The following is a 23,871-nucleotide window of genomic DNA, read 5'->3' as shown; positions in this document are numbered from 1 at the left end:
ACCAAAAATTGACAGGAATTTGGTAGAGACCGTTTCTCAAAGTCACACACACACACGTGTGTGTGTGTGCAACTTACACACACATATATATATATATATATATATGATGATGATCGGCGTCGGGTTGAGTTCGCCGCAGATGGGACATACAAATCGAGCAATTTCCTCTGAGTGTACTTCCTCTGGAGGTTGAAGAGTATTCCTATGAAGAATTACATGTTTTCTCAGACCAGCAGTAGACTTGCAAACTTTGCTGCATTTTAAACAGATTGTTTGGTTCGGACTAATAGGTGCAAAGTTGACCTGAACAGAAGTTTTGTGCAACTTATATATATATATATATATATATATATATATATATATAGCTTTGAACAAGATATCCAGAGACATACCGAGCTGGAAAACAAATAATTCATTCAAGGGAAAGCGACAATTCGTTAATAAAAACGATTTAAGAGTAAATTTACATATTTATAAATTAGCGATTAAAAAAAAAAAAACAACCTCAAAACATCTTCAACTGATATATTGTCAAGAGAAAATATCGGCGGTTATGATTAAAAAAATAATTTTTTTTTTCTTCTCTCACGTGGGGTGGGGAAATGGAAAATTAGACAAGAAAAAAAAATTAAAACGTTGGTTCACCGTGCGCTTATGAAGCTGAACTGAAAAAGATAACAGATATACTCATTAAGAATGGTCTTCCCCGAGTGTATTATTGCTAAGTTTATTCAGAAAAAACTTGCGCAATCAAACACTGACATTTTCTTCGGGCCACCGAAATGTCTGGTATATTTAAAGCTCCCTTTAATTGGTGCTATCAGTGAAGGTTTTTCTAATAGGATCAGATATGTGGTGTCCCGCTGTTACTATGCGGTGCCACCTCGTGTGGTATTTGGTACAAAGAAGGCTTTCCCACCTTTTCAGAAAGATGTTCTATCCACACTGGACAAAAGTTTAGTAATTTATGAATTCAAATGTCAGTGCAGCACTGACTATGTGGGTCGAACTCTTCAACACCTGGGGGTCCGACTGGCCCAAGATATACCTGCACAATTTTGGAATCCGTGTATGTCTAATAAGAACGTATTGACGAGCATATTCGGGCGTTTAAGGAATACGGCCGCACGCTTACTTAGCATATCCGGGCACTCACCGATTGATGAGTCGGCACTCGGGCAACATTTTCTCGACAATAAATTGTATGGAGATGCCTATTCAGATGGTCTTTTTCGTATCGTACACAGGGCTCGCTCTACACATTTTCTGAATTTTGGAGGCTTTGTGTGTAACGATGCGTAAGCCTTCGCTCTGTATAAGATTGTTGATTTTCTTATACACATAGTGACTGTATATTGAATTTTCTGCCTACATTCTATTGATATCTGCTTGGGTTTGGATGTTACATTTTCTTTTACCCTGAGATTATTGACAATTAATTTGCTTTTTTTTCTTGTCTAATTTTCCATTTTCCCATCCCACGTTAGAGAAGAAAAAAAATAATTTTTTTAAAACGATATTTACCACATTTATTTTCTTAATCATAACCGCCGATATAATAATATAATATATTGTCTCTTGACACTATATTGGTTGAAAGACGTCTCGAGGTTTATTTTAGGTCATTCATTTATTTATTTTTTTTTTATCGCTAATTTTTAAATATATAAATTTACTCTTAAATTGTTTTTATTAAAAAATTGTTGCTTTCCCCTTAATGAATTACTTGTTTCCCAGCTCGGTATGTCTCCGGATATCTGGTTCAAATCTATTATTAACTTTTGTACCACAAAAAAATCTGTGTGTGTGGTGTGTGTATATATATATATATATATATATATATATATATGTTTTGTTTTTGTAAAAATAAGAACAAGATGTAAATCCGTGCCATTTTTTTTTTTAAATCGTGCCCATCACCATCATCCTAATCATTGAGTATTTAAGACTTTTGGAATGTTCCTTCATGTGTACGTATGTATATGCGTATTTGTGTGCTACTATGTGTGTATGTTTGCATGTGTGTGCATATGCATATGTATGTTGGCATACATATGCATATGTGTGTGTGGAATGGAGACGGCTCCCGTGGGGCGCGGTGAGGGCAGCCCCTCTGGAAGAAGCGGATCTCTGATTTAAAAAAACAAAAACAACAACAAAGCGGGAGACCAGTACCTGCATTAAGCTGGTCTGCAGTTTGACTTGTTGCTGGCTATCTTGCTCTTGCTTGTTGCTGGATGTCAATATTTTGAACCGAGAGAGAGATTTAGCTGTCGTACAAAGCTAAAACTCTGTAACATCATCTTTGTATAGATACTCCCTCAGGCATATGTCTATTAAAAAAAAAAAAAAGAAGTCCTGTGGCGATAAAAAAGCTGTGACGTGTGTACGCCTGAAATGCTGGATGCATGTAATAATTAATCTGCCATCATTATATGTATCTATGCATATATATGTGTATGTATATTTATATATGTACATGTGTGTTTATATGTATTTATCTGTGCGTATGTGTTTGTGTGTGTATGTATATACATTTTTATGTTTGTATGCATATATGTGTATATATGCATATATGTGTATGTATGCATGTGTGTATATGTGCATGTATGTGTGTATGTGTATGAATGCATATATATGTATGTGTATGTAGGTAAGTGTATGTATATATATGTGCATATGTGTCGTATATGTATGTGTAAGTATATGTATTTGTGTGTGTATGTGGATGTATATATATATATATATGCATGTGGGTATGTATATGTATGTTTGTGTATTATACATTGTGTATGTATATGGGTATATATGAGCGTATGCTTATAGACATGTATGTATGTATGTATGTATATATTTATATGTATGTATACCAATGACCGTCTTCTGTATGTTTGCATGCGTGTGTATGTATGTGAGCGTAATGTGTATTGTGTATGTATGCATGTATATGTATGTACATGTGTGCGTGCGTGTACATATATGTATGTATACCAATGACCGTCTTTAGTGTCATGTCTGCTTGAGCAAGTGAATTCGCCGGCAGGACTAAATGTCATTTTCGGTTATATATTTAACATACGGATTTGTCTATATATATCTATAATATAAAGCTGAATGTGCGTGTGGTCACGAATAGGCTACTATATGGTTGACTATTTTAAAAAACTGATTACATATAATGATAGAAGATGTATCGAGACACAGGAATGGGTATGGCAGAACGGTGGTTCATTAAAATTGTGGGGTCTGCGTTCGCGCCTGGTCAACAAAGTATGGAAATATAAAATTTAAAAAAAAAAAAAACGTTTACAAGTGTTTTTGATATAGATGTACATAAGAATACTTTGATAAGTATGTTTTAACTTAAATAGAGATGGTGTAATAAAATTGTGGGGTTTGTGTTCGCGCCTGGCCTCCATAGAATGGAAATAGGCACAAACTTTAATAAAGACTTTTCATATCTATCTGCGTAAGTATACTTTGAGAATTATGTTTCAGTTTGAAGAAATATCGTATAATAAAATTATGGGGTGTTCGTTCGCACCTGACCTTCATAGAATGGAAATATGTCACAAAGTTTAACAAGGTGTTTTTTAATATAGATCCACAGAATATTGTGATAAGTATTTCAGTGTGAACAGGTATGGTATAATAAATTATGGGGTTTATCTATTTTATTTTTACTTTCATCATATTTTGCTTTGGTTTTGATACCCCCAAATTCGAAGCTAATTCTTTACAACCCTTCCTTTTCATAACCTATCATACTTTCATAAATCAGAGTCCATTTTCTGTAGGCTGTTTTTGAACACAGTCAACGACGGGTACATTTGCTAGTATTTTCTATCCACGGCTGGGGGAAGGTGTTTGTCTAGCTACACTAATGAGTTGTGATACAACGAAACTACTGCATGTGGATGACAATGAAAGTTCCCCCCCCTCTTTGGGTTGAGCACTTTGTATATCTATTTTCACCCGACGCGTATTTAAAGCGAAGCCCACTATAAATTTGTTTGTAAACAAGCTGATGGTTCGAGCACTTTGGAACGGGAGGGTGTGGATTTAATACACACTCTAGGAGAAATATTTACGCCACTGATTCGTAGCCGAATGGTGAGAGCTGCCGACTGTCAGTGCGACGGTTGTAGGTTCAATCTACGGCTGGGGAAAGGTGTTTGTCTAGCTGCACTGATGGGTTGTGATACAACGAAACAGTACTGTATGTGGATGACAACATATATATATATATATAATATACAGATCTGTCATATATATATCTATATTACATATAGATCTGTAATATACATATATTACATATAGATCTCTCATATATATATATTACATATAGACCTGTCATATATATATATTACATATAGACCTGTCATATATATATATTACATAAAGATCTGTCATATATATATATTACATATAGATTTGTCATATATATATCTATATTACATATAGATCTGTCATATATATATCTATATTACATATAGATCTGTCATATATATATCTATATTACATATAGATCTGTCATATATATTACATATAGTACTGTCATATATATATATTACATATAGATCTGTCATATATATACATTACATATAGATCTGTCATATATATACATTACATATAGATCTGTCATATATATACATTACATATAGATCTATAACATATATATATTACATATAGATCTATTATATATATATTACATATAGATCTATAATATATATATATATTACATATATATCTATAATATATATATATTACATATATATCTATAATATATATATATATTATATATAGATCTATAATACATATATATTACATATAGATCTGTAATATATATATACATTACATATAGATCTGTAATATATATATTACATATAGATCTGTAGACATTCGGACAGATTAATATATAACATACACATCTGTCATATATATATATATAACATAAATCTGTCAAATATATATATATAACATATAGATCTGACATATATATATATATATGTCATATATATATATAGATCTGTCATATATATATATAGATCTGTCACATATATATTACATATAGATCTGTCATATATATATAACATATACATCTGTCATATATATATATACCATATACATCTGTCATATATATATATATATATTACATATAGATCTGTCATATATATATAACATATACATCTGTCATATATATATATATATACCATATACATCTGTCATATATATATATTACATATAGATCTGTCATATATATATATATATTACATATTGATGTCATATATATATTACATATACATGTCATATATATATATATTACATATAGATCTGTAATATATATTACATATAGCTCTGTAATATATATTACATATAGATCTGTAATATATATTATATATAGATCTGTAATATATATTACATATAGACCTGTAATATATATTACATATAGATCTGTAATATATATATTACATATAGATCTGTAATATATATATTACACATAGATCTGTAACATATATATATATATTACATATATATCTGTCATATATATTGCATATAGATCTGACATATATATATATAACATATAGATGTCATATATATATATTACATATAGATCTTTCATATATATATTACATATAGATCTGTCATATATATATTACATATAGATCTGCCATATATATATATTACATATAGATCTGCCATATATATAGATCTGTCATATATATATATTACATATAGATCTGTCATAGATATAGATTACATATAGATCTGTCATAGATATAGATTACATATAGATCTGTCATAGATATAGATTACATATAGATCTGTAATATATATATTACATATAGATCTGTAATATATATATTACATATAGATCTGTAATATATATATTACATATAGATCTGTAATATATATATATTACATATAGATCTGTAATATATATTACATATAGATCTGTAATATATATTACATATAGATCTGTAATATATATATTACATATAGATCTGTAATATATATATTACATATAGATCTGTAATATATATATTATATATAGATCTGTAATATATATATTACATATAGATCTGTAATATATATATTATATATAGATCCGTAATATATATATTATATATAGATCTGTAATATATATATTATATATAGATCTGTAATATATATTACATATAGATCTGTAATATATGTATTATATATAGATCTGTAATATATGTATTATATATAGATCTGTAATATATGTATTATATATAGATCTGTAATATATGTATTATATATAGATCTGTAATATATATATTATATATAGATCTGTAATATATATATATTACATATAGATCTGTAATATATATATATTACATATAGATCTGTAATATATATACATTACATATAGATCTATAATATATATATATTACATATAGATCTATAATATATATATATTACATATAGATCTATAATATATATATATTACATATAGATCTATAATATATATATTACATATAGATCTATAATATATATATTACATATAGATCTATAATATATATATTACATATAGATCTATAATATATATATATATAGATCTATAATATATATATATTACATATAGATCTGTAATATATATATACATTACATATAGATCTGTAATATATATATATATTACATATAGATCTGTAGACATTCGGACAGATTAATTTCGGCCACCGATTCTGTTGTCAGGGGGTAGGACTGCCGACTGTCATTACGACGGTTCTAGGTTCGATCCTCGGATTGGGATAGGTGTTCGTCTAGCGCCACTGATGAGTTGTGAAACAACGAAACAGGTCTGTATGTCGATGACTAAAATATATTTTATAAAGACCCCCTATTGGGTAGAGCACTATCGTAAATTATCTTACTCGCTACTTAATTTAGCTGAAAAAATGCGAAGCTCGCGTTTGTTTACAAACAAACGTTTGAGCCCTCTACGAGTGGCGGACGGATGTTTATTTAAATAGACATTCAGACAGATTAATTTCGGCCACCGATTCCGTAGTCAGGGGGTAGGACTGCCGACTGTCATTACGACGGTTCTAGGTTCGATCCTCGGCTTGGGATAGGTGTTAGTCTAGCGGCACTGATGAGTTGTGAAACAACGAAACAGGTCTGTATGTCGATGTCTAAAATATATTTTATATATATATTACATATAGATCTGTAATATATATTACATATAGATCTGTAATATATATTACATATAGATCTGTAATATATATATATATTACATATAGATCTGTAATATATATATATATTACATATAGATCTGTCATATATATATATTACATGTAGATCTGTCACATATACATATTACATGTAGATCTGTCACATATACATATTACATGTAGATCTGTCATATATACATATTACATGTAGATCTGTCATATATACATATTACATGTAGATCTGTCATATATACATATTACATGTAGATCTGTCATATATACATATTACATATAGATCTGTCATATATACATATTACATATAGATCTGTCATATATATATATATTACATATAGATCTGTCATATATATTACATATAGATCTGTCATATATATATTACATATAGATCTGTCATATATATATTACATATAGATCTGTCATATATATATATATATTACATATAGATCTGTCATATATATATATTACATATAGATCTGTCATATATATTACATATAGATCTGTCATATATATTACATATAGATCTGTCATATATATATATATATTACATATAGATCTGTCATGTATATATATATATATTACATATAGATCTGTCATGTATATATATATATATTACATATAGATCTGTCATGTATATATATATTACATAGATCTGTCATATATATATATATATATATATATATATATTACATAGATCTGTCATATATATATATATATATTACATAGATCTGTCATATATATATATATATATATTACATAGATCTGTCATATATATATATATATATTACATAGATCTGTCATATATATATATATATATTACATAGATCTGTCATATATATATATATATATATATATTACATAGATCTGTCATATATATATATATATATATATTACATAGATCTGTCATATATATATATATATATATTACATATAGATCTGTCATATATATATTATATATAGATCTGTCATGTATATACAGGGTGGCCAAAGTCATGCACCAATGTTAATTAAAAAAGTTATAGTAGTAACATTTATTCAAATTCAAAGTTCTTTACAAGGATTACAATTGCTCGATATGTTCGCCGTTTGCAGCTATGCACGAGCCAATATGAAATTCAAAGTTCCTGTAGACACGATTCAGTAAATCAGCATCACCATCAATTTGAAGACAAGCATCAATAATACGACTCTTTAGACGATCCAAATCACGAATCTTCGCTCAATAAACAATTTGCTTAATGTGACCCCAGAAATAAAAGTCCATGGGGTTTAGGTCGGGCGACCAGTCTGCCGTACCTCTTCGACTGATCCAATTTTCGAAATTCTCGTAGAGCCAGTCACGCACAATCGTTGCGTAATGCGGCGGGGCACCGTCTTGTATAAACCAAGTAGGTCTGCCGTCTCCAAGTAAATCAAACTGCGGTATCAAATCATTTTGCAACATGTTGAGGTATCTTTCGCCAGTAAGTGTCTGATTGAAAAAGAAAGGGCCCAACACATGGCCGTGCAACAGACCACACCTAACCATTATCTTGGGACTGCTGTGTTCTTTGCTGTCTAACATGAAATGAGGATTGTCTTGCGAATAGTATCGCCAGTTCTGACGATTGACCTCTCCACTAACATAAAAATTTGCCTCGTCGCTAAATAACATGTTTCGCCTCCTCGAGTTGAACCTGAAACCATACAGCCATTTCTAAACGTCTGTCACTATCATACTTGTACAATTTGTGTAGAATTTGAAGTTTATAAGGATGAAACTTTTCTGCTTCGAGGACATTCTGCATCATTGAACGAGGAACACCAATTTCACCTGCTCCCCTTCGCACTGACATCCTTAGACTGCTTGCTATTTTTTCCAACACTTGTGCACGTGTCCCTGCAGATAAACCTGGACGCCCACTTCGCTTTTTGTCAACGATGCTACAAGTTTCTCTGAATTTGTTGATTAAGCAGCCGACAGAATTGTGTGACACATTTTCATGAGGATGGTTTCTGTCGAATTGCTCAGCAACACTTCTGTTGGTTGCACCATCACGACCAGATAATAAAATCATTTCTACACGCTGCTCTGTAGTCAATGGCATGTCTGATCTGAAATAAAAAAATTATAAATTTAAAAATTATATTAATAAAAAAAAATATTAACATTGGTGCGTGACTTTGTGGCCACCCTGTGTATATATATGTCGTATATATATGTCATATATTATATATATATATATGTCATATATAATATATATGTCATATATTATATATATATATATTTGTCATATATAATATATATGTCATATATTATATATATATATATTTGTCATATATTATATATATATATGTCATATATTATATATATATGTCATATATTATATATATATGTCATATATTATATATATATGTCATATATTATATATATATGTCATATATTATATATATATGTCATATATTATATATATATATGTCATATATTATATATATATATGTCATATATTATATATATATATGTCATATATTATATATATATATGTCATATATTATATATATATATGTCATATATTATATATATATGTCATATATTATATATATATGTCATATATTATATATATATGTCATATATTATATATATATGTCATATATTATATATATATGTCATATATTATATATATATGTCATATATTATATATATATATGTCATATATTATATATATATGTCATATATTATATATATATGTCATATATTATATATATATGTCATATATTATATATATATGTCATATATTATATATATTTGTCATATATTATATATATTTGTCATATATTATATATATTTGTCATATATTATATATATTTGTCATATATTATATATATATGTCATATATTATATATATATGTCATATATTATATATATTTGTCATATATTATATATATATGTCATATATTATATATATATGTCATATATTATATATATATGTCATATATTATATATATATATTTGTCATATATTATATATATTTGTCATATATTATATATATTTGTCATATATTATATATATTTGTCATATTATATATATATGTCATATATATATGTCATATATTATATATATATGTCATATATATATATGTCATATTATATATATATGTCATATTATATATATATGTCATATATTATATATGTCATATATTATATATATGTCATATATTATATATATATGTCATATATTATATATATATGTCATATATTATATATATATGTCATATATTATATATATATGTCATATATTATATATATATGTCATATATTATATATATATATGTCATATATTATATATATATGTCATATATTATATATATATGTCATATATTATATATATATGTCATATATTATATATGTCATATATTATATGTCATATATTATATATATATGTCATATTATATATGTCATATATTATATATATATGTCATATATTATATATGTCATATATTATATATATATGTCATATATTATATATATATGTCATATTATATATATATGTCATATATTATATATGTCATATATTATATATATATGTCATATATTATATATATATGTCATATATTATATATATATGTCATATATATATGTCATATATTATATATATATGTCATATATTATATATATATATGTCATATATTATATATATATGTCATATATTATATATATATGTCATATATTATATATATATGTCATATATATATGTCATATTATATATATGTCATATATTATATATATATGTCATATATTATATATATGTCATATATTATATATATATGTCATATATTATATATATATGTATTTGTCATATATTATATATATATGTCATATATTATATATATATGTCATATATTATATATATGTATTTGTCATATATTATATATATATTTGTCATATATTATATATATATATTTGTCATATTATATATATATATTTGTCATATATTATATATATATATATATATATATATATATTTGTCATATATTATATATATATATTTGTCATATATTATATATATATATATATATATTTGTCATATATTATATATATATATATATTTGTCATATATTATATATATATATATATTTGTCATATATTATATATATATATATATTTGTCATATATCATATATATATTTGTCATATATCATATATATATATTTGTCATATATTATATATATTTGTCATATATTTATATGTCATATATATATATATATATGTCATATATATATATTTGTCATATTATATATATATTTGTCATATTATATATATATTTGTCATATTATATATATATATATTTGTCATATTATATATATATTTGTCATATTATATATATATTTGTCATATTATATATATATATATATATACATACATATAAATATTAGATACAGAGTGTCTAAAAGCTGAGATTTGAAACTTGAATAACTTCCTTATTACTTACGTTATATACCCAATTTCATCAGTAAGATGATAAATCCTGTGATTTTTTGAGATGGTAGTAGTGCAGTTATTCTAATTTTATTTACATAACTTACTAAGTTCTAATTTTATCAGGAAATCTCATAAGTTCTCTCCGAATTTTTACCTTTGCTTTTAAATTGAACAAAACTTTAAAAATATTGTGTATAGTGTAATTTTCACATTTTTATGTTTAGATGCATTTTAACTGATTTTTTTTTTTTTGAATAAAAATAAAATTACTAATGCTTTGAGTTCAAGAAAGGAACAAATCACAAATAAGCAATCCTCATCTCAAACATTCAGGAACATGATACGAATGTCGTATTATAAAAAAAAAAAAAAAAAAAAAGAAAAAACGCTTTCAAAATAATTACAAAGGGTAACTTATCTTGCATTTTTGTAACATTTGTTACATCTGTTGCCAAATCACTGCTGGCTCTTAAATCTCCCAAGTGTTCATTAACAAAGAAATAAACAAATAACTTAGGAAATGCATTAAAATTTAAGCTTATCAAGGCCAAGGGTCAAAGAGTACGAGGGGAGACAACACCGTGATAATGCGATGTTGGAAACTGAATAGGAATTAACAGGATGGCTCAAGACTTCTACATTGGATTTGAAAACGACAATGTTATAGTCTGCTGGAAAGCAGCTCAACAGTATTGTGCTCCAGATGAATAATTATGAGGGGAGGGAAGCACAGAGAAAGGGAAATGGCTGATAGTGGTTGTAGCTAGATGAGTGTTTGCAATGAATGTTTTACTGTGGAAGGGTGGGGAAGCTCAGCCGAGCACCTAAATTTCTGAAATTAAGTTTTGCTAATTCAAAATTTGTTTAGCTACCTTTATTTAGCTAAATTCGATAATGGCGGTAGATTTTGTGTCGAGTGAGTTAGTGACCAGTTTCAAGCTGAAAACAAAGCTTACTCTAAGTCCAATTGGCAACCACCCATCAGACCTAGTGATATGTATTGCAAGCCTTTTTATTACTTATCCCATAAAAGAAAAAAAAAAAACACGAACACGCCGTCTGCTAAAATAATTCAGTCAAGCTGGAATGTAACAATTCCAAAACAAAACTTAGTTTCAGAACTTTGAAACTACAAAATATTCGAGAGAAAATTTAAATATTTTTGGTAAGTTATGTTGTATTACCTCCTCCTACTACTACTCGATTGCAGATTTCTAACTAAAATGTTCTATTTATTTTTAAAACAATCAGACATCATAACAGCAGAATACCAGTTTTGTATTCAGAAAAGAAAATACCCCCTCCCCCCGTGTTTGAGGTATTATGGTGAATGAAAACTAGCTTGGATTAAGCAGAAACTAGCAAAGGTATAGGGACAAGGGTGACTATAGACATCCTCCCTAATTTTGGAGTGGCCTTATGCCTAATTTTTTGTTTATTTGTTTAGTTGAAAACTTTCAGAGAGGGGGGGAAAAAAAAATTAAAGTATAGTATCTGTTCTTTAGATGCTGCACTTTTGAACATTTCTTGTTCTGTCAGTGGAGAAATCCTTCACAACCGAGATTAAAAAAAAAAAAAAATAAATTTTGATTCCTTTTCCCGTGGGGAGGCATTGTAAATAGGAACTAAAGCTAGAAAAGACAAGTGAAAATGAAGTGCAAATCTTGAGTTCAACCCAACTAAAAATGATTTTTTTTATATACTTAAATATAATCCTCCAAAAATCAGGTAATTTTAAAAAACTTTTTACGACGGAGAGACAGGCGTTTTGATCCGTCATGTTTAATAAAGGGAGACAACTAAATTCAAACTACCGAGATAAAATCAACTTTAAAAAATAACACTGCGATTTCCATAGTAAGGTTCATTTTGTTCTCGGTAGTTTGAATTTAGTTATCTCCCCTTTATTGAATATGGCGGATCAAGACAGTTGATTTTATTCGTTAAAACTGCTTAATCAATGTGATTTTTTTGGAAATCACATTTTCTCAATGCTCGCCTAGAACTAGAGATTCAATGTCTTTATTCACCATCTCTACAGTTTCAGGTGAGCATTGGGGTTTGTATTACTGTACAGATTCGAAAAAGTTGTTAAATATATAACAAATGTTATCAAAGGCAAGATAAGTTACTTTTCTACCTAACTGGATATATTTTTTGTGTTTTTATTCACCTCGAAAAAACTGTTTACCGATGTATTGGAAAATTCAAGATGGCGCCTCACACATTCTTTAACACCGTAAGTTTAGGAAAAGGTATTATAAATAAAAAACTATACAAATTACTATTAAAAACCCGCCGAATATATGTCAACCTATGTCACGGTAACATACATTGAGCGAGTTTTTAACAGTATTTTATCCGGTTTTTTATTTATAACACCTTTTCCCAAACTTACCGTGTTAAAGAGAGAATCAGACACCATCTTGAATGTTCCAATACATCGGTAAACACTGTACGGTTTTCGAGCTGAATAAACATGTTACATTGAATAAAAACACGAAAAATATATCCAGTTTGGTAGAAAAGTAACTTATCTTGCCTTTGATAACATTTATTTGTTATATATTTGTGTTTTGACAACTTTTTAGAATCTATGTATAAACGAGATTTCTACCTAACTGGATACGTTTCTATTTAATGTTTATTCGGTTTGGGGGGGGGGGAAAGAAGAAAAAAAGGTTCATCGATATATTTGAGAAAGACGAATGGCGGCGAGATTTCTTGAATACATTAGTTTGGAAAACGAGTTTGAACTTAAAATTATACAAAATACTGCTAAACACCACTCAATATGCCCGCCTTCGTCACAGTAACAGAGTGGGTTTCTAACTATTGTATAATTTTTTTTAGTTTGAACTCATTTTTCCAAACTTAACGTAGTCAGAGACCTCGCCGCCATTTGGCTAAATATAAACATTGTATGATTTTAAAACCGAATAAACATTTTACGACAAATGTGTAGTTCAGCGGTGTAAATTATCTGACAGACAAAAATTATAAAAACTATTATATAAAACATTAGACCCTAAGCCTAAAATACAACCAGAAAAAAAGTCAAATATGACCATAAAAAGGCCCGATTTTACTAATAGAGTTAGCCTTCGGGACAAGATCACAGTGAGTATCTGTTCTTCAGATGCTGCACTTCAATTTCTTGTTCTGTCAGTGGAGGAGAAATTCTTCACGACTGAGACAATTTTTATTCCTTCTCTCCACGTTAAAAAACGACCCTGGTGTCTAACTCTGTCCCGCGGGGAGGTATTGGAAATAGGAACGATAGAGCGGCCCCGATTGCCGTACATTTAGTTTAATAAATAATGAAAAAAAATAAAAATAAACGAAAACTAAACTTTTTTCTGTTTTTATTTGTCTTTGAATATAACGTGTTTTATATAAAAAAAATTGTTGGTTTTTTTTTTTTTTTTTTTTTTTATAGATCAGGTCAACCTCCCCAATTTTAATACGAAAATCGCATTGGAATTTTGGAGAAATAATTAGTTATCGATATAAAAAGTTGTATTATGCATTGTATTCTTTGGCGGCCATCTTTTTTACGCGTGTGCAGTGTCAGTCAGATTTGTTTATAGCGCGCGCAAAAAATACAATGCATAATACTTTTTATATCTCGATAACTACTTATTTCTGCAAAATTTCAATGCGATTTTCGTATTCAGCATAGTGGAAAACCTATAAAAGTCGTCATTTCAAAGAAAATTGTGGAGGTGGACCTAATCTGAAAATTTACCGAATAGCTTTTATAAATATTTGTCTAATTTACGCAGCTAATCTACATATTGACTCATTTTACATTAAATAGGAACTTATCCAGTTAGGTAGAAAATTATGGTATCTTGTCTTTGATAAGATTTGTTGTATATTTGTTTTTTGGACAACTTTCGAATCTATGTATAGTCGAAAACGAACCCAATTTTGCAAAAAATTATTTAATGTGTCGTAACGGGGTGGGAAAAAAATATCACTTTAATTATGTTCTATTAAATCGAATTCTTTGATTAGAGATTCATTTCGTTCAAACACATGAAATAAAATTCAGCCCTCTACAATTGTTTTTGTGTTCAGAAATTAATGAACGAGATGATGTTGTCTTCAAAAGAACTCAGTACTCCAGCCAGTGTTCATCATCACACAAAAACCCAGATAACCACCTACCATTAAAAAGATTTCTGCATCATCTACAGTATTTAACCACCAGTAATGAGTTTGGGGGGGGGTACGAAAAGAAAAGATTTAAATATTTTAAGGAGGAGGGAGGTTAGTAATCCTATCTAAAGCCATCAGGAAGTGGCCGATCATTTTATAAGTTTGGGTTCTCTGGCAATAAGAAAAAAAAAAAAAAATGCCCATCCTTTGAAAGGGGAATTTTTTGGGGTTACGCAACTGAAAAAGGGTCCTGATCCCTTTTCATCAAGAAACTTTGTATAAATTTGAATAATAAAAAAAAAAATAATAATAATTAAGAATACTGTAAACATCATTAACATTTACTGCACGAGTGCACGACGGGATTTTCTAGCATTGTTTTTCTATTTTTAAGCGATTATCGAGACTAAAAATGACTAATATCCGACATTTCCGCAAGAAATGCGTTTTAAACTCAAATGCTTAATTAAAAACTTATTCGGCATTATCTTGCTTTCGAGAACTTAAACGTTTTTTTCCCCCCTAAACGATGGCACGTTTCGTTTTTATATCAGATAGGGGCGAGGGAAATCGTCAGAAATCAGTCGATCCACAAGATCATCATATAACAAAAATGAAACGATGCCAACTAAGATGTTCCGGGTGAAAGATGTTCTATTAAATCGAATTCTTTAATTCAGCTCAGCCCTCTACAATTGTTTTTGTATTCAGAAATTAATGAACGAGATGAAGTTGTCTTCAAAAGAACTCAGTACTCCAGCCAGTGTTCATCATCACACAAAAACCCAGATAACCACCTACCATTAAAAAGATTTAATTTAACCACCAGTAATGAGTTGGAGGTAGATTTAAATATTGTAAGCAGGATCTAAAGCCATCAGGAAGTGGCCGATCATTTTATAAGTTTGGGTTCTCTGGCAATAAGAAAAAAAAAAAAAAAATGCCCATCCTTTGAAAGGGGAATTTTTTTGGGTTACGCAACTGAAAAATGGTCTTGAATTCAGGGTCGATCCCTTTTCATGAAGAAACTTTGTATAAATTTGAATAATAAAAAAAAATAATAATAATTAAGAATACTGTAAACATCATTAACATTTACTGCACGGGATTTTCTAGCATTGTTTAGTTTTCTATTTTTAAGCGATTATCGAGACTAAAAATGACTAATATTCGATATTTCCGCAAGAAATGCGTTTTAAACTCAAATGCTTAATTAAAAACTTATTCGGCTTTATCTTGCTTTCGAGAAGTTTAATGTTTATTTTCCCTAAACGATGGTTTATTACGAGATGGCACGTTTCGTTTTAAATCAGATAGGGGCGAGGGAAATCGTCAGAAATCAGTCGATCCACAAGATCATCATATAACAAAAATGAAACGATGCCAACTAAGATGTTCCGGGTGACAGAATTTAAAGATAAAAATAACGGAATCAAGGGCCTGGCCCGGCCCTTGATAGGTAAGGACTCCTATGTAAAAAAACAAGCAAAAAAATCCTAAAGCAAAATCAAGATATTTTAATCAATACGGACGACAGCGCAACATTAATTGCTGAAAAACGCTTTCGTTTTAATACATCCTAATTTTTTGGGGTGTTAGTGCCGAGTGATCCGCGCTATTTATTATTTTTTTTTTTTTTATTTTATTCAATTGTAAGGTTGAAATATAGAATAGGCACAAAACCCTCCCATGTTAAGAATGGCTTAAAAGTGAAATATTATTAATAAATGTGTAGTAATGTCTTATTTCAATATTCATAAACAGTAAAACAAAGTCGATAAAAATTCATGATCGTTTAGTTACTATGGCAACTAAAACGTCCTTTTGCTCATGCGTAGGGAGAAGTCAAGTGTTTTTTAGGGTGTTCGGCAGGGAACTCTAATCGCGACCAGTACCAATAACGTTATTATTTACGTCCGGATCACTCTCTCCACTAGTAGTTTTTTTTTTTTAATGTTTCCATGCTAACCAACTATTATAAATTATTTTTAGGAACTAGGGATACAATTAAAAAAATTTGATTTGGCATGTCTTATCAGATAGGGGCAAGGAAAACCGTCAGAACTCAGTCGATCCACAAGATCATAAAAAGACGAGCGCCAAAACTCTAAACTTGGAATAATTTAAATCCGATAGTTTAGAAAACCAAAAAGCACGTGTTAGTAAATGTGAACTAACAAATTTAAAGGGATTTTGAAGCGGAGAAAGAACGAAAAGTGGTTAAAAATGTCACTAAATTACTCGTTTTACCCTATTTTAAATCATTTAGTTTGAAACGGAAGTAATTTCTAGTTAGGATAGAACGAAAGAATAAAATCGACATCCTTGAAGTCGAATAAATGATAGAACCCAAACCATGTTAATCGTAAATATTTGAACGTATAAGTAGAAAACTATGTCCAACATAAGCTAAGATATCTAAAGTTTGAATCGGAGATATCTTAAGTGTATGTGATTTTGTAAAACTCGTTTTAAAATGATCGACTAATTCTAGAATTTGATGACTTGCTTATTCAGTTTGGATAGTGGTCCTCAATCTTTTTTCAGAGACTCTAGTCCAAAATCTCATCATAATAAGCAAAGTGTATTCAAACTTATTTAAATTAGTTGGAAGTTTTTAAAATTTGAGCCTAAAATGCTCCAAAGTTGTTTTATCATCGTCTGATTTTAACCATCTGATTCTACAAATTTTTAACGGCTGAAAAAAAAAAAAAAAAAAAAAAAGGCAGGTTTGGAGACGAGAATGTCTTGCTTTGTGTTCTGGAGGTTTCTGCTTCACTATGAATGCCCTGAATAACTGCACCGCTGGAAAATTCTGGGGGAAAAAAAAAGAAAAAAGTTAGTTTGATTAAATTTAGGGACCTTTTCAGGCCATTTGGTCATCAGAAAACAGTAAACGAAGACATGCAAAAACAAATCTTTATCTCAGACAAATGCCTCAATGCTCGTCAGCGGTAGACAGAAACCCAAGAAAAAGGACCAAAAACTGTTCCCTACTAAGTTTCTATTAAAACCTCAGTCTCGTCATCGTGTCATCAAGGATAAAGATTTCGATAGAACAAAAAAAGAGAAAATCGATTTAAAAAAGTTGAATAGTGGGCTCATATTTGTACTTATTTACGAGATTACCGTTAATTAGATATATTTCTAAAACTACATGTGCGTACAATAATGGCTACCCACATAAGGAATTATATTGGTTAATATCCATAAAACCACTCATTTGCGGAAAATATGCGACTTACGTTTTCAGCCCACCCGCAAACCTAGTCATTTTAAAGAGGAAAAAAAAAAAAAAAAAAAAAAAAAAATCAAGTTTAAAATTTACCTAATTCGATAACGAGTATAAAGTTCACTATTTTAAATGCTCCAGAAAAAAAAAAAAAAAAAAAAAAAAAGCCGAAAACTACAATACGGAATTAAAAAAAAAAAATAAAACGTTTAAATCTCAGACAAATGCCTCAAGACTCATCAGCGGTAAGTAGAGATATAAGAAAAAGGAACAAAAACTGTCCCCTACTTAAATTCCACTAAACCTCAGTCTCGTCATCGTGTCATCATAGATCGGACACAAAATCGAACAATTATAATCAATTAAATATCAAATCGATTAAATATTAAATAGAAATTCTAAAAATTATGAAAACATCCAGAGAAAAGTACGGGTAAAATTCCGCTGTCCACCACGTGGCCTATTCTGTGGGTGGAAAACGTCCATATTGATTAAAGAGTTGCTATAAATGAAAATTAAAATATACGTTTCAAAGAGAATTAATTAAACATCTCTTCTGAAAGAAACATTGTTAAAGTGAATTGACAGAAAACCAATAAAAAATAATCGATAAAAGTTTTAGAAGATGACAAAGTTATTAGCTACTAAAGAAAGAATAACGCACATGTTAAGAACTGCGAGGAAATATACTTCGGGATTTTTCCTGCCTACAAAATGACACGTGGAAAAATTTAGAAAAATGGAGATTTTTTTTTTGTTCAATAAAATATAAAGATTTTACGTTGGAGTTTAAATATGAAATTTGAAAATGACTAATAGACATAATTGTAGTAATAATAGATGTAAGCTCTCACTAAAAAGTTATTTTGGTCGAAAAAGATAAATAAGAATGAAGTACCTAATTTAAGAAAATTAAAGTGAAATGGATAAAGTAAAGTGTAGAAATTAGCATTTGAGAGGGAAAAAAAAACTGAAACCCTGCGGTAAAAAAAACAAAAAAACCCCACACACACAGAGAGACGTCTAAGAAGAAAAGCTACCTACCGAAAGAAAAAATGGAAGAGGGACGGTTTGGCCTGTCCATTTATATGTCTGGTTTGACATCCGGTTCGTATAAATATAGAAATGACTTCCGAAACGAAAAACCACTTTATCATTTTTAAAATGTTATCGGGGCGTTAAACAAGAGTTTTAAAGAAATAAAAAAATAATAACTAACATGATAATAATACATAAAAATAATAATAACAACAAACTTATAGGATTCTGAAGAATTTTAAAAAATTTATTTATGTGTGAACATCTAAAAAAAAACAACATATATATAAATATAAAAAAAATGTTTGTTTTAATCTTTTTCAAATTTTCTATTAATCGTTATTAAAAATGGAAAATGCGCGTGGAATTAAAACGAACTAAACAAGCAGGTAACTTTTGTTGTTGCTGAATTATCGATCTGTTTCGTATTTCGTGTTTTGCATGAATCACCTGTCAGTACCTTGGCTGTAATGCCGAGAATAGGATCGTGATGATGATGCGTACTCCAACAGGGTGCACGATGGATTTGCTACCCGACACGCTACAAGGACGATGACAACCGACGAAAAAGACCAAGAACACGGAATTTTTACAAAAAATATTCATGGATACAATCAGCCGATAAACATTGAAAACAAAAGCGGTACGTCTTTTTTTATTGTTATCACCATTATTATTGTTTTTTTTTATTAATTAATTTATTTATTTATTATTATTACTTAATTTCTTGTGACGGCAACAACCACTCCGCCATCTCTGCTCAAACAACAAAACAAACAACAAATTAAAAAAGAACATTTAAATGAATTGTGTGTGTGTGTGTGTGTGTGTGTGTGTGTGTGTATTGGCAATTATAGCTTTAAAAACTTAAATGTTAATTTTTATTGGGGGTGGGGTAAACATATTTTGAAGGTGATCAAAATAGTTAGTATTGTTAATCAATATTAACTATTTTTATCACCTTAATTATTATTATTATTATTGTTGTTATTATAAAATACCAGTAATTAAATGTTATAATTACAAAGTCTGTAGATCAGGGTTAGTTGTTTATTATTAAAAATGATATCATAAGCTTGGTGGTGATCAGTTAATTATAATTAATATTGATTTCTTTTGATGTTTTTTTTTTGTTGCTGTTGTTTAGTATTTTTTTAATTTATTTTTGTGTTTTATTTAAGTTGTCGCATATTACTCATTCATAAGTTTTATAATGCTTACATCTTTATATATATATATATATATATATATATATATATATATATATATATATTATATACATATATATATATATCCTTTAGAGATTTATATTTCGCTTAAAAATGACACCTGTGGGACTTGGATTCAGTCTAGATTGTCACAGTAAGTGTTCAGAGAACACAGAACACAAAATCTAATTAAATGACCATGCAAATAAATAAATAAATTTCTTTTGTAGAATAGTGTCACCTTCGTTTTTGGATAATTATTCCCATCTTGGATAAAATATTCACAATGTTTCGGCCGATGCAACCTCTACCCTTCTTCGGGTTCATCTTTCCCTCCAGGTTCTCAAGTTCGAAGAAGGTCGGAGGACATATCGACCGAAACGTTGTCAAATATAAAAATAAAAATAATCAAGAAAAAATAGTTATCCAAATAATCTTAATAACTACTTTTTCATTATTAGAGCATTGTTAAAATAGTAAAATAATAATTCTATTAATGCAAAAATCATAAACATATTTTGATACTTTTTTTGCTGTGTTGTGACGATGTTGGATGATAAAACTTAAACTTAATTTGTATCAACCTTAAAAACACCCGAATATTCACACATTTCTATTCACCAATCTGACGATCCATAACTTTAAAAATTTATACAGGACCAAACAAATGAAAAGTGAGATTATAACAGGTGTTTCTTCCACCCCAAAATTAAAAAGGAAATAAATCTATAAATAACTTCACATGTAAGAAGATCGATGAATAATTAAAAACAAGATGATGGAAAGATTGTTCGGTTCTTTTGTAGAATAGGGACTCCTTTAATTAAATAATGCATATCTTTGGATTAGAATGTAATAAAGAGGAAAAATTATAATATTATTGTATTAATAAACTTTAATTCAAACCAGAAATCATTTTCTATCCGTCAATTTAAAGGTTCCAACATCACTTTTGAATGTCGAAGTGGATGACGTAAACGTGTTTTAGATGTTTTTTTTTTTAGTCTTTTCTTTTTTTTTCCATTACATTACCATATTTTTAATTATATAAAATTGTGAGAAAACTTCTAGTGCAACTGTGTGTGTGTGTTTCTCACCTCTACGTGAATTACACATTTTTTACATCTAATATTAATCTATTGTTTATTGCAAAAAAAAAAAAAAAAAAAGTAAAAAATAAAGAGACAATTAAAAAAAAACTTACAAGAATAAAGTACTTTTGGAGTTTACGGACCGTGCTGAAATAATAACGCCGTTATTTATAAACGCATTCTTAACATAGGCGAGGGGGGATTTGTTAACTATTTTGTACTTTCACCTAACAATTTAATAAACAAAAGATACCGTAAAAATTGAAGTTAACTTTAAAATTGTATCTAAAAACATAGCTGCATAATTTAATTAGTACATTAAATCCGCCAGAGTTCCTTTCTGTTTCTTCAATAAGCAAGTCAAATATGTTTTAATTTTTTGCTGCAAAAAGAAAAACCGAAATTAATTTGGTCCCGACATTTCGAAATTTGAAAAGGGGTTTGGAAGTATTTAAACTGTCTAATAGAAATTTATTCTGCTTAAAAAATTATTTGTAAAAATCCTCATTTAAAATTGTGAAAGCTAAAATATTTTGGTCCAACAATTTTGTAAATATAAATAAAAATTAGGTACTTGTACGTAGAAGGTACCTTGCTGAAACCATTACATTTTTATTTAGAAATCCATTTAGGGAGAGTGTTTTATAAGGATTCTGTGCCTTCACCTAACAATTTAATAGACAAAAAATACTGTAAAAATTGTGTTTAATTTAAAAAAAATCATATCTAAAAAAAAAAAAAAAAAAAAAAAAAAAAAGCACGATCCGTATTCTGCAGTAGTGAAAACAAAAAGTAAAACCTCCCAGACAACGCCGGATAGATAGAGCTAGTTAGTAATACAAATAATTTTCCGTTTATTACTTTTGTTTGGTTCGTCTTTTGACTTGTGATTTTTTTTTAGTGTGTGTGTGTGGGGGGGTACCTACTTAAAAAAGTATTTTCATTGTTTAACAATAACATTCAACTATATTAAAAGTTTCTTTTTAACTTTTAAGTTTACTAAAGTTTGAAATTATTTGTCAATAATTTAAAACTGAATTGTTGACAAATATTTAACATTTCATTGTTTGGATCTACATCCGTGAGTTTACTGTATTTTTTTTTTTTTTTTTTTTTTTTGTAAATGACGAGATAAATGTGAGGTAAGAAGTGTGAGATTTTTTTTTTTAATTCTTAAAGTCGATACTTCTACAGAATTTGAATTGAACTATATTGTATTTTTTTTCTTATCTGGTTCAAATTCTGTAGAAGCATATTAAAGTTGGTGCTAATGCAGAGAGTGATCCGTGCTATTTTTTTTTTTTAAATCGTATTTCCACGTTTAATTAAAGTTTTATGTTTTTTATTCACTTGTAAGCTTAAAGTACAGAAGAGGTACAAACCCCCTCACATCCCCATGTTAAGAATGGCCTTTTAAATAATAACGTTATTATTTCAGCACTGATCACTCTCTGCATGAGTACC

General features: G+C 28.4%; 2 protein-coding genes across 4 annotated transcripts in view; one reads left to right on the top strand and one right to left on the bottom strand.

Annotated features, from left to right (window-relative positions):
• Positions 1–8,251: 8,251 nt before the first annotated feature.
• Positions 8,252–20,163, bottom strand: LOC145241329 (uncharacterized). The gene is made up of 2 exons (XM_080104163.1): positions 20,115–20,163; positions 8,252–9,311 (listed from the first exon to the last, which is right to left on the bottom strand). The coding sequence occupies exon 2, from the start codon at positions 9,302–9,304 to the stop codon at positions 8,861–8,863; it is 444 nt and encodes a 147-aa protein (XP_079960289.1). The 5' UTR covers positions 9,305–9,311; positions 20,115–20,163; the 3' UTR covers positions 8,252–8,860.
• LOC145241328 (G protein-activated inward rectifier potassium channel 3-like) overlaps positions 17,433–23,871 on the top strand; it is a 546,410-nt gene continuing 539,971 nt past the window's right edge. For all 3 annotated transcript variants that reach the window (XM_080104161.1, XM_080104162.1, XM_080104160.1), the window contains exon 1: positions 17,433–20,751. The gene's annotated coding sequence lies outside the window, so the exon portion shown is untranslated. The remainder of the gene's footprint in view (positions 20,752–23,871) is intronic.

This window comes from Euprymna scolopes, chromosome 20 (assembly GCF_053919585.1).
Source record: "Euprymna scolopes isolate OS-2025 chromosome 20, ASM5391958v1, whole genome shotgun sequence".
NCBI lineage: Eukaryota > Metazoa > Mollusca > Cephalopoda > Sepiida > Sepiolidae > Euprymna > Euprymna scolopes.
This window is presented reverse-complemented; position numbering and strand designations above follow the sequence as displayed.